The 13,628-nt window shown below is 43.3% G+C and overlaps 1 protein-coding gene across 4 annotated transcripts in view; it reads left to right on the top strand.

The window, feature by feature from the left end:
• LOC113125089 (ADAMTS-like protein 1) overlaps window positions 1-13,628 on the top strand; it is a 70,640-nt gene that overhangs the window by 23,706 nt on the left and 33,306 nt on the right. For all 4 annotated transcript variants that reach the window (XM_026298395.1, XM_026298386.1, XM_026298404.1 and 1 more), the window contains one exon: window positions 1,809-1,925. In XM_026298395.1, coding sequence (XP_026154180.1) covers window positions 1,809-1,925 — 117 coding nt within the window. The remainder of the gene's footprint in view (window positions 1-1,808; window positions 1,926-13,628) is intronic.

Below are 13,628 nucleotides of genomic sequence, written 5' to 3'. Positions count from 1 at the left end.
TAGCATGCTTTACCTCCCCCCTACAGTTTCTCAGCTGGATATGAATGTCATATATTATTGTGTGTATTGCAGAAAAATGTTGCCAGCGAATGTAATCCAGGGATTAAATATACTGAAAACATTTTTGGCAAACACGTTTGTAAATGTACTTTGTTGCATTTGCCAATAAAGGATGTTCTCAGCACCACTCCCCCCCTTTTCCTTACATGATAGCATAACCCAGTTCTTGGCCCCTCTTTGGAAATATTGATTCCTCTGCCAGTTCCTAATGGTTTAGTCCAGTGGGGGTACGCAGGATGCTTGACATGGCCCTGAAAAGCCACTTTGTTTTCTTAGGGAAACAAGTTTGATAGATCCCTCTTTTAAGGCTCCAGCAAGGGAGAGGTTAGCTGTCATGCACAATTAGCTTCTAGTTCAGTCTGGTTCCAGCATATCCCACGTCTTTAAGGAGGAAGGAGGCAAACTTCAAAACGACAAAGGAATGGTTGTTAGAAGTGTGTGAGAAAATAATTTTTTAAGACGGGGGGTAAAGGGGGGATCTTTTGAGGAAGCCGTAATCGGCATGCATACGCCATCTGAGCCGAGCCTCCATTTAGCCTTGAGCAAGGACATCTGGTCACTCAAGTGGTTTTCAGTACATCGTAGCTGTACGATGTAGGCAGCAGAGCTTCTCTTGGTGTTCGTACACTTCACCGATGTTTGCTTTACCCCTGGCTTGTGGTTGTGCAACATTTTAAGACCTCGCAATTAAATCAAAGAGACCTCGTGTTGTATTCGGACATTCAAGAAGTAGTCTGCATTGGGGGAGATCAGTTGTTTAGATTCCTAAATACATTAAAGTCTCTTGGAGGTATTTAAGATGTTGAGACATTCTGAGGCTGTATTGTATTTCCAGCAGTGTGTTCTACCAGATTCCCACAGGTATCAAGTCAGATAGGTTTTTCATTTCATTCCTTTCCCACACAGGCTAATTATAAATATCCCCACACAAAGTTTTATTTAGAATTCAGAAATGTAAATTAGGATTTTATACGTGGCACAACAGCCGCCACATCTGCAGATCCACAGCCAACACAGTGGTCATCGGTGGAGGCTTTTGCTCGCATTGTACTGCAGTGACTTGTGTGGCTCTAGAGCTTCAGACCAGATTTGATTTGTTCCTGTTCCCACAGGAAGCTGGTGTTAGGTTTGCTGCAGTTGCTCAGCAGCACTTTTCCTCACCCCTCAACTAGAAAACTGCAGCCCCCTGCAATGTGAAGAACCTCAAGTACCCCAGACCCACATTCCCTGCTCTGCTTTGCTCTGCCTTGGCACAGACAGCAAGTTACAGGGTGTTTATGACCCACAGAACACCTGAGGGCCCCGCTCTATAAATTTGTATGCCATTGAGAATGCGGGCCCTGCTGTGCTGCTAATGGGGCCTATCTAAGATGCCCCTCATCCCCTACCTGTCGCTCTGATGAGGTGCATCTACTGATATCAGATTTGTCATACTCTATAAATTCCCATGAGCCCAAATAAACTTAAACGCTCAGTCCTTTTAAATGTACTACAGTTTACTTACTTTTCCCATCATCACCACCGCTGCAGGGGAGAGTGGTGAAATAGCATAATGAGAAACCAGCTGGTTTTAAACTGCAGTCAAAATGAAATTCACAGATTTATGTAAAATGTTGATGGTCACATGCAAAAAACCCACAGAATGTTTTGTCTTAGCCTCACTGATGTTGCTCTGGGTTTTACACATATTTTTAATCTTAAGCTGCAGAGACGGGGACACATAAAAAGAGACTATCTCTATTTTTCAGGTTGCTGTATGGGCCAATGATGGGGATGCGGTGTTCATCAGAGAGTTCACGCTGATTCGACGAGACCACCTCCCTGAAGAGCCTCTCCATGACAGCAGCCAAAAACCAGAAGACCCAGTAAGTGCCTGATCAGAAAACACTGCGCATACAGTTTTTTTTGCACAGCACTGAATTCCCCCAGTCTGCTTTTTAATTTCAAACATAAACCCCAACTTTCTCTCTTCTGTAGCTTACATAAAAATAAATTGAAATGTCAGATAAAACTAAACCAGCCAATAAATCTATTGCAGCGTGTTTACGTAACACTCCACACCAGAGGAGTGAAAAATCAGCCGTAATACGCCGCAGTAATGAATACAAGTGAAGGATGATGGTGGGACACTGGGAGTGGAGGTGCAGTCTGACTGCAGGCTGACCCAGCTTGATGTGAAACAGGGCAGCACATGCAAACACACACTCAACACTCACAGTAACACGCACATGTTGCACGTTCTAGGGCGGGATTGCTTTTGTACATCAACATTACTCTGTCATCACCTTTGATGAGACGTGAGTCCTGGCTGCAGCCGCTCCACTTCGCCGATCTCTCCCCCAGATGTTTAATCTAAATGGGCGGGAGGGAGAGTTGAGTTGTGATGGGACTGGTCCTGGTGTAATTTTACAGGAATCTGTTCAGATTGATCATTGTGTGTGTTTTTAACAGTATTAGGTTATTGCTAATAGCAGTGCTATCCCGAGGTGAATTTTAATGTGGCGTTTTTTTCTATTTGCTGTGAGGACATTATGGCTCTACGCTGGTTTATATGCCTGTAGATAACCTCAGTGAGGGGGAAAAGTCATTCCTGCACACTTTTCACAAGCGTCCACGCTTGAGTAAATGACCCATTAGCCTTAAACATACAGACTCCACAGTCCTCTACATCCTTTGAAGACCAATAAAATACACTGACATTTCTGTGGGAGGCTTATGTGAACATTAATGGGTGCGGGACAGACTTATAGAGGTCATTTTCAGTTTTAAGACGGGATCGCTTCTTCTTAATTTCTTATAAAGTGTAATATCCCTCATAACCTTGCTCCATTTGTTTTTAAGTAATATAGATTTCTTTCTGTTATATCTCTGGGGCAGACTTAATGGAAAAACCATGTAACACCTCTATTAGAATTTAAATACCACTGTGCATGGTTAAAGTGCTGTAGTTAGAGACCACAAATAGCTGTATGTACAGAAGACATATCATGTTGTAACCAGGCATCAGTGTGATTTATGATGCTCTGACCTCAAGCAAATTTTCGAATTTCCATTTCTCACAAATTACACAAAGTGACTTTATGCTGTCAAAGCCACAGCTGCTCTTTGTGTGTCTCATTAGAGTTGTTATATTTGCCATCAGTGCACAGGTGCAAATAAGGTGCAGTCTGTTGAGATATAGTTAAACTACACAACTGCCTCTAAAATCACTAATTTGGAAGGATTTGGAGGTCGTCATGCTAAGCTAGGCTAGTCACCTTACAGTTTTTATTTTAACCGTTTTAACTTGGCTCAGTCTTAAATATCAGAAAGCTGCAATTTGAGCTTTAAAAAGCAGGAAAATGAAACAGGTGATTTTTATTGGGTTTTCAGGATTAGAAGAGAACGATTAGTCTTTAAACCTGATGTAAAACGTATTATCACCTATATGTTTCGGGAACGCCCCCTGCTATGTGTGTGACGCTAACACGGCTTCATGTGACGAGACTCCCAGGAGCCATACTTGCGATTCTTTCAGCACTATGTTGGATCTTGGCTCAATATATTAAGTTTGATTCGAAGCCAAGACAAACGCAGTTTAATTAGCAGGCCAACCCAGAAGGCAGATCTCAGAATCCAGCGTATTCGCTTTCCCTTGTTTAACTTACATGAGCATGTGCCAGGGTTGGTTGGTGGGCAGAGAGACTGACCTCCACAGCACCCTTCACCCTGTCCCCCATGAGGGCCACAGATGAATTGTTCGCTCTGGAGGAAAGTGTTTTTCCTGGCAGTCGCACCACGAGCTACTTGATGTATAGGATGGAATAGAGGAATAGAGCTGTCTTCAACAGCTAAGGCCTAACATACCTTTCTAAATTAACCCATATTTATTATGTGATGGCAACCATGTACTGCAGTGCTTCAACAATGTCAGCGTTCATAAACAAATATTAAGTAAGTTTATTAAGTTGAGAAGTTCCTGAATCAAAGTGTGTGGGGGGTCTGATCACCCAACTCTCGGCCGCTCGCTGAGAAAGGCTTTTTTTTTTTTTTTTCCTAACGTGACTGAATGAGTAAGACTGAAGATAAACAGAAAAGCTGCTCGTAAATCTGGCTACAACTATTCCCACTCACTGTTTGGCCATGAATGAACTTTTCCAGCATGTTAGTTTGATCTCCTGCAGTTTTAAGAGCTGTAACTCACTCAAAACCTGCAACGTTTGTTTTAAAACGGTGACAAGCACTTTGCTAAGTGATCAGATTTATTTAATTGCGGGGAGAGAGCTAATATGTAATTGTTTACCTCCATGAAATTCAGACTTCAAAGGTTAAAGTGACGTTTGAAATTGGTTGCGGCTAGTCCCGTCAGTATGTTAAACCTCTGATCACTGTCAGAAAGTGGCAGGCTCTGGACAAAAGAATAGAACAGCGATGGAAAGACAGACAGCATACGGTTTTCTCCTCAGTCGGCCACTGTCTAGACAGCAAATATGATCATCCTGTCAACAGGCAATGTGAAAGTGGGTTACTGAAAGGTGAGCCATCATTTACCAAATCAGGGTGTGGTATGTGTGTGTGTGTGTGTGTGTGTGTGTGTGTGTGTGTGTGTGTGTCAGTTTCTAGTTGTATTTGTGACCTCAGCTTGTACATGTAATTGAAGCCGTGAACACTTTGAACATACCTATCTGCACCATCACACTTGGCCTATCCGCTGAACCTTTTTTGATTTGTCAGGAACACATCTTTTGCTGCATCGCTAGAAGTTTTTTTTTTTTTAAATGCTCACTACACATAGTCTTTGTTTACCTAAGTTTTCGTTTACCTTCCCAGATCTCACCTGGGCTCTAATCACAACTTGTATTTCTAAGAGTCGAGGTACAGCACTTACAGTAAAGGAAGTGGAGACACAGACTACAGCAGCTGAGGCTTACAGAGTTCTTATAATTAGCTCTTTGGCTTTGTAAACCACTTTTTGCTTTAGTGGTGCAGGACACACTGATTGCTGTGCATGGATGGCTGGGATATTATGGGTTGTGACAGTTAAATGTGGGTAATGATGGTCATTAGAGCCCCACTCTGAGGTATCAGCTTCAGACTGGTGTGAGGACACTTCCACTCTGCCAGTCTTTACATGCTTCATAGAACGGCCTCTAAGCACTGTTGCTCGACTCCCTCACCTGTTCTCACTCTCATCTTTTTGTGAGATGTTTTGTTAGATGTCTCATCTCTCTCACTTCACCACATGCCAAACAATCCGGGGCCTTAATGTTTTTACATGCTCTATTGCACCTCAGGCAGGAACAGTCAGGGGCATTTTTCTCTCTTTTTAAAATCCTTCAGGGTGAACAAGTGCCGAGACGGTTCCGCCTTCTGGCACGGTGTCAAGGTTCGCAGTAATAAGGGCTGGACGAGTCGGGCAAGGGCCAGTCAGGGTGGCAAGCAAGGGGAGCCCCCAGGGGCCGAGGTGGTGGCGGCGCTTGCAGAAAGAGAGAGGCCCGTCACTCAGCTGCAGGCTGACTTGGCAGCTGTGTTTTGCATGTTGCGCCAGGTGGAAAGGGCAACGGTCTTGCACAACTGAACACTTCATTTGTCTTCATTAAAAGGATGGGCATGTTAGTTTTGTCAGTGACACAGGATGTTTAGGTTTATGTTGTTTTTTTTGGTTTTTTCCTATGCCCCCTGGTGTTAACACCACTGGAAAACCCTTTAGCTCTCTGGAGTAAGTAAGACAGTAAATGTTTGTGGCCTTAATGTGCTTAGAAGGAGGAGAGAAGCTGGATATGAAGTACGCAGATTTCAGATTCTTCCAGAGTGATCAGTGCTGCAAATGGGAATGCACTTAACACATGTGCTAGGCCTGTGTCGTGCACACACTGCAACACAACTTTAACGGCATTGTAACCACACCCACAGGCTACGTTTAAAGGAACAGTTTGGCGTTTTGAGAAATACACCTAATTTCTTTAATGCTTGGAGAGTTGGAGAGTTGAGGAGACTGATTATGTCTCTGTGATAAATATGCAGGATCCAGCATAAAGACTGGAAACAGGGAAACCACCAACCGAACCCAAAGGTTAAACCAAAGTAAATGACAATTAGATTTTCCAGCAAGGGTCATGTTCTGAACTCTTCCTTGACTGGTTTCTGTGCCAGCTGGACAAAAGAGTACTTGCCTTCCTGTATTTCTGGTTTTTATCTCATCCCTAAAAAGCACAATTTGTCCCGACACTGTCTTGGGGAATCATTGTTTTTGCTCATACTTAATCATTTTTTGACTTGGTTTCTGTAGAGAAATTGGTTCTCTGGATCTGTCCACATTGCATGCAGCTGCTTGAGTTGTTTATTAGAAACATATATTAGGATTGGAAAACCTTGGGTCCAAGAAGCGACATGAGGTTAGTTAGTAACTGCTGTGTGGTGCCATGAATGCCAGTGTTTTTGCAGAGCCAGCAATCTGAAAGATACACTGCTGTTTGTGAGACAAGCCAGAATAACAGTTTATTTTTGCACAAATGATGTCCGTGACATTTCAAATAACAACAAAACAGGGACCGAACAGGCAAACATGAATTAGGAGCCTTTTGCCTTCTTGACTTGTTCCCTTTGGCTGGCTGACTGGTGTCTGGCACAGGCCAGAGCTGTTTGGAGGCTTGTTCCCAGTGCTCGAGAAGAAAGTGCTGAGTGCTGGTGAATGTGGTGTAAAGCCACGTGGCTTTGAACTGGGGATCTTTCTCTCACCCCTGTGTTTGTTCCACCAACATATGTGTTCAGTAAAGCCTTGGCTCTCGCAGTGCCACAGTCAATGTCTCCCCCCATCTTGATGTGGTCCCACTCCAGTACCCACAGTGTACTGGAGTGATGCTGCTGAGGCAATAACACCAGGGACAAGACCTCACCACAACGCCCACATAACAAATGCGGGTGTGCTTGTGTGTATGCATGCAGCCAGTAGTGTGTCTGTTGCTGGCTACTGATGCGTGCACGCTACCCTCTGCAGAGCGGAGCCACATGTAATCCCATAGTGTTTGTCGCTGACGTTCATATACTGTGCTGTGCAGTGCAGGGATCCATGTGTTTGTGATTTCGACGCCTACACATGCACAAGATTTAAATCTGTGTTTTTCATTAATGGGTCAAGCCCCCCCCCCCACGATCTCCTGCCTCCCCTTCCTCTCCCGTCGTCTTCTCACCTCCTGCAGTATCTGCTCCACCTCGGCATGTGAAGGCATGCACACATTTTGTAAACGAGTGATTGATTTCTAATTGTTTACATTTCAGGTCTCGGCTGTCTGTTGCAGATGGCTGTGTTCTATTCCACGTTTATCATGCATTTACACAGCCATGCACACACAATAGGGATGTGTTGATGCCAGAAGTTTCATCCAGGAATTTTTGGATGTCTAAACTCTGGGTTTTGGCACTGCACATACTAATTGCATCCAAGTGGAGGCAATTGTTAGCATTAGGCCTCTTATTTTCTGGTTCTTGGTGTGTGTGTTTGTGGATATAGATCAGATGTTTTAAGACTTTTGCCTTATTTAACCAGACTTAAATAAGGGTGTAATAATCTATTTTTTAATTTTGCCGCAAGACATTGCAGCCAGGCAGTAACAAGTTCTTGCTTTGGATGAGAATCCCCCCCCCCCGCACCAAACTCTTGGACTTCAATGCTGTTTTAAATAAACTCATATAAAATAGTTTGGAAGTTGTTTCACCATGTGGTTTTTCACTTGAAATAAACAGACTGTCTGTGGACTGGCAATTAGTACCTTTTGATGCAAGTTTTAGCAGCTTTGGCTTGTGCACCCTGCAGTATGTACTGTAAGCAGGATTGTTATCGTCAGTTACAGCACTAATTACCTGCTGCTGAAGGATCCCTGCCACCCACCTCAGCAGTGTTTAGGTAAAGCAGTACTCAAGGTGCAACCTAAAACGGATCTCTACTCTTTTTAATGTGGGCTCTAATGGCTCCGTGTGATGGTGGTTGTGCGTATATACGCTGCAGTAGCAGAACAAACACACACATACACCAGTGCAGCCGGGTGGTTTGCTGGAAGGAGGGGCTGCAATTTAAAGTAGGCAGATTTGACAACAGTCAAAGCGACATTCAGCACTTTTGTTCTGTTATGCAGTGTTGTCTTTTTGTGTTAGTCTTTTTGAGGAAAAATAAATCTACCAGGTAATAAATATAGGACCCACTTTCTGAAATGAAACCAAACGAAGTAATCAGTGTGTAAATGAAGGCTGAAAATAACCACCGGTTTGTCTTTAAGTAGTCTGGTCCTTTTAAAGGTCTTTTAGGCTGGTGTTTAATTCAGCATCTCTGGTTGCACTGGATTTACTGAAAGAAGGTTTTGGTGTGAATGTGGTGGTCTCCAAATGGTGCATACTGGGAACAGGTGTAAGTACTCTGAACATAAACACGAGAAAATCAACACTGTGAAGAGTCAGTGTGCAGACCTACAGCAGCACCACAGACACACACCCTCCTCTGCACTCACACAGTTTCAGCTCTCAGGGAGAGGAGTTAGTCTGTTCACAAACCACAAAACTGAAAAACCACTCTGACGCTGTTCCAAGCACAAAAGTGAACAATGCTTCCAACACTTAGACCAAATCTTTATACAACGCGGAGGTAAGCCTTTGACTTCAAACAAACATTATTTAAGGATCTCTTTAGGTTGTAGCTTAAGATAAACTTGAGTCTGTTCTCTCTCTCCCTCACGTACATACACACTTGTGGAGGCTGCCAGTGTGTGAAATGTGTAGTCTTGATGAAATTCTCTCTGGTTGTGCAGCATTTAGCTTATACACGATTATTATTATTATTATATTTCTTGCCTTTGTAAGACAGAGAAACTGAACTTGTGTTAGCAAACAAGGCAGGTGGAGATGGATGGGCGAACACAGGCAGGTTACTAAAATATGCACAGTGATGTCCAGTCAGGCGTCTACACGCTGTAGATGTGCGAATAATGTCCCAGGCATGAAACAACCCTTATATCAAATTAGACGAAGTACAACCAAAGTTGATATCTGTGTTTTTCCTCCTGTTTTAAGAGGTCAGAGGTCAGAGACTGAAAGATAAGCTGATCAGCAGTTTTTTTTTTTTACAGATCTCACCTGTTTTAACTAGATGGACTTGATGAACAAATAGGTTCATTTTACGTCACTGATTTTGCAGACCCCCAAACTAAATTAGATTTATTAATAATAATTAAATTGTTTGTTTGTTTGTTTATTAGGAGTACTTGTGCAATCAGACAACACATAGACGTCCACCAAACAATTCAGAACATCAAATGGAAAGTTTAAATATATATCAGTGACTTGGGGCATAGTTCCCTGCAGCATTAATATGTAAAGGTCAGTCAGTGCATGATTTTCAGTGTCTCCTAATCAGCAATATGCTGTTATCATCAACGTTTATAAGTGGAGGCACCTTGTTTTAGATGGCATGGCCTTGTGGTCCTCCACAAATCAGGAATGCTACGCTCAAGTTGTACAACTAGCTGCCTGTGGTTTAATTGTTCCTGCCTGTGAGCACAGAGGAGCTTTACAAAATGCTCTCAGGTGATCGGGAGCATGTACCAATCTCTGATTCAAACACGAGCACAGAAACCACAAAGACTTCGAGAAATGGGGACCAGCAACACGGTATTTATTCCAGTGATGCTTCCCAGATGCACATACTGCAAAATGTATGATATGTTACGCACAGCGAAATCTCATATGTGCAGGAAAAGCAATTTTAAAAAGATTAAGATTTAGGGCTGTGTCTGTTTTTCCTGACCAGCTTTATGAACAAGCTAAGTTTGTGCTTTGGCACATTTAGTTTTGTGTATATTTTTCATTATACTTACTTAAAGACCTCCATCTGTAAGTGCTGTGTCAAAGCAGCATCTGGATGTGCATCCTCCCACAGTATGGATGCAAACTTCCTGAATTTCCCAGTGGGTTTTTTTTTTCCTGAATCCCAACCCAGATCACAGTGAAAGGTGACAGAGTGGTGAAGTGTCCAAATTTATGTGTCTGTAGAGCAGGATGAAGGTCCTGCGATGAAAACGTTGCCTGGAGGCCTCGGGCCAGCAGCCAGGGTGTTCACTGACAGCTATTCAGGCTGGTGTTATTTTGTCCCCTGATGAAACGTCTGCAGTGCGTCTGTGAAGAAGATAGTCTGTCTGTGATTTATGGTGTTAATCTTTGTATCACTGTGGAGCCAAATGTGAATATCTGTGGTTGCAATATAAAGCCATCAATCATTTGATCATTGAGTGAATCATTAATATTGTGCAGAAAGCAAAAACTCATCATCTCTATTGAATTACAAATAGTAAAAAAAAAAAAAAAAAAAAAAATGCTGGAAGAGAATTTAAAAAAAAAAAACCTAGCGAAACATCCTTTTCAGCATATTCCTGTTGACCTCTGCAACAGTAAGCACAGTTTTATTTGCTCAGTATTAAGAATGTGCTGTAAACTGCTGGGTTATGATTTGTGGCGCCTTGGGGTTTTACAGGTTGGACCACAAGCAAATGAGCAGCATTTCTCACAATCAGCTCTTCTGAATGACCTCACCAGGATAATGATAGGGGATGGAGTGCAGCAGAGGAGCTTCTCCTCCGCTCCGTCTCACTGGGATGCCATACGTGATGGAGTAATGGGAGGTGTGTGTGTGTGTGTGTGTGTGTGTGTGCGGAGGGGTGGTGGTGGTGGGGGTGTACAATGGATGATGGAGAGGTTTTAAAGCCTGGCGCTGCTTTGCCCTCAATTGCATGGCGGCACGAGGCAAAAGACACCAATTAGAGGGAGGCGCAGAGTGAAGGCCTTGTAGATGAGCTGTGCCTGCGGCTCCTGTCTGGCACACACAAACACAAGCTCCAACAGGGGCCCCAAAGCTGCTTTTCTCTTCAGATCATGTTTGTGTGTGTCCTTACGCTGCGTCTGTGTTTCGTGACAATAGGCGACGGTTAAAAACGTGTGTGATATATGAGCAGGTCTGCTCGGTCGGGTGGGAGTGAGGATTTATTTTAACACCCTCTTACTCTGTGGCTCATGCCAGGAGCTTTGGGTTTATGTAAACCTCTGCCACACATGAGAGGACAGACCACCCCAAACACTTCACACAGGCCTCGCCAGCGCCCGTCATCCATCTCCCGTGGACTCTGTGTATGTGCACGTGTGTGTGTCCAAAGGTGCTGCAGGAGGCAACTGGTTCTTGTTTTGGTGTTTCAGAGAGACTTTACTCCTGTAATGTGTGATTCATGAATATTTCATTGGTCTGTCCTGCTAAGAAACGTCTTCTTTTACTCTGTGAATGTCAAAGTTAGAAAGAGCTGCCATTTGCTCACTGACACTCACGTAGCTGTAATGAATAATGTATACAACAAAGTCATAACATGAGGTAAGCTGAGTAAGCACAGTTTTGAGAAGATGGATGAGCACTCTGTTGCAACCTGGTGAACGTCTTTAGAGTTGAGCTTCAGAAGGACTTGTAGTTTTGTTTTGCAGACACAAGATGCTGCTCTTGAGCTGCAAAGGCTGCAACAGAAATTCTCAGGCGAGAGGTTCGTTTTCTCTTTTCCTGCTGTGTTCCTTCTCTAACCTGTAAACCTAACCTCAGCCATCACAACCACCCAAACCAAACTTAACCTTCAAAAACAGGCCACAGAGGCAGCAAGCACAAGTGAAAGTGTCATCACTGTGAAGGTTTAAAAACAGAAAAGGATCACACATCCCAGCGGGCGGAGAGAAACCTGTATAGGTTCACATTTTACAGCTGTGGAAAACAGCTTTCTCTCAGCTTCAGCACTACTCGCCCGTGTTTGGCACGTGTATTAATGTCACTTTGTTTATGTGTCACTGTTCTATTCACTTCGGACCAACTTCCATTTACTGTGCAAATGTCTGAGCGAGGTTTTTTCAGTGCCTGGAAAACAGCTCTCCTCTGCTGCTGTTCACTCTTACTGTGCGAGCTGCTGCCTGTATGCAAACAGCTCGCTGGTTGGGAGTTCACTACAGTAGCATATTTAGACAGCTGTGAGCCCTAAAGCTCCTGGGAAAACAGGGTAGAGGGGTTTTTATGTGGAAGCGGGATGGGCTGGGGGTGAAGTGATCCATCGCAGCCCTTTTCCTGTGCGGTTACTCTTCAGCCATGCATCTAAATGTTTCCTCTGCCTCTCCATCACCTGGGCAGGCTTTGACTTGACACTGACCTTAAAGGAGGACACATGAGGTTCCTTTTTATGAGCTTGTACTTGGTGATTTTGTTTTGTAAACTGTAAAAGAGAAGTTTGATGTAATTTGCACATTTCAGCTGCACCATAAAGGAACATAGCCCAAGGCGTGAATTTTGCAATATAAACCAGATTTTCTCAAAGAGTATTCAAAGCAGTGATGTATTACTTGGCAGACTAACATGCATGATCTAGCTGTTACACACTTCCATTCAATAGGAACTTATTATTTTTGCACAAAGCCTTAAAGTCCATATTACAGATCATTTTCTTGTGCAACCACCAAAACTCTGCCCCTATTCTCTACCCACAAACACCTGCAGTCATTAAAACAAGCATCAACACAAACATTGACATGTTAAAGGGTTTTTAAGTTCAGTTCTATACATGCATCTAATGTGGTCCAGCATTCGAACTACATCTACTCATTCCTGAGGAGGTATCTGGCTCTTTAGCAGCTTCACGTTCCACAAAGATGAGCTGAAAGACACACAAAACCCCAGACACCTAAAAGGACCTGCAGAGTCAGGTGCTCATTTAATGCTCCTGTTTCATGCAAAGCTGTGATATCAGCTGTTTCTTCATGGATTCAGGGTTTTTTGTTTTGTTTTCCAAACCTGGCTTTGCTAGAACAGCCTCCTGTCCTGTTTCTTTCCAGAGGAGCCTTAAAGCTCCACATCACCACCAGACAGAGTCTGTGGGGAAAACTGGAAGGAATAATTAATAGTATAGTATTTTTTGACTTGTAGTCTTCGGTGAAAAAACATCTTATGTGTCCCGTGGGCCACGTTTCTCTGTTGACCTACCAGCCAGTGTGTTTTTTTTTTTTTAAATCTCATATACCAATGGTTTTGGAAGAAAAGGGCAGGACAACAGGTGTGTGACTGCTCTTTTCCATGTAGATCAGTGAGGTGCTCAATAGATTCAGACAAGCTGAGCTGAAACACTATCCAGGAAATTTTATACAGGAGGGATAGAAAGAGAAGAGAAGACGTGATGGAGCGTCGATCAGAGGAGAAGCTTAAAGGAAACGTGCCCATGCATGTGTGCTTATGTCACATCTCCTAAACCCAATAAACTAAAGGTCAATAAGATGTTGACCTTGTTACAACCAGCTGTTATAGTCAAACTAATGTGTGTGTGTGTGTGTGTGTGTGTGTGTGTGTGTGAGGGTGTGTGTGTGTGTGTGTGTGTGTGTGTGTGTGTGTGTGTGTGTGTGTGTGTGTGTGTGTGTGTGTGTGTGTGTGTACTCCAGTGTCTCACAGAGTGCAGACATGTCTTATCGTACGTTTACGGTGTAGCATTTAACCACAAGCCTGAAATTATTTCTGAACTTTATTTCACAAGTTCTGAATA

The sequence above is a fragment of the Mastacembelus armatus genome, chromosome 18, assembly GCF_900324485.2.
Source record: "Mastacembelus armatus chromosome 18, fMasArm1.2, whole genome shotgun sequence".
Lineage (NCBI taxonomy): Eukaryota > Metazoa > Chordata > Actinopteri > Synbranchiformes > Mastacembelidae > Mastacembelus > Mastacembelus armatus.
This window is presented reverse-complemented; position numbering and strand designations above follow the sequence as displayed.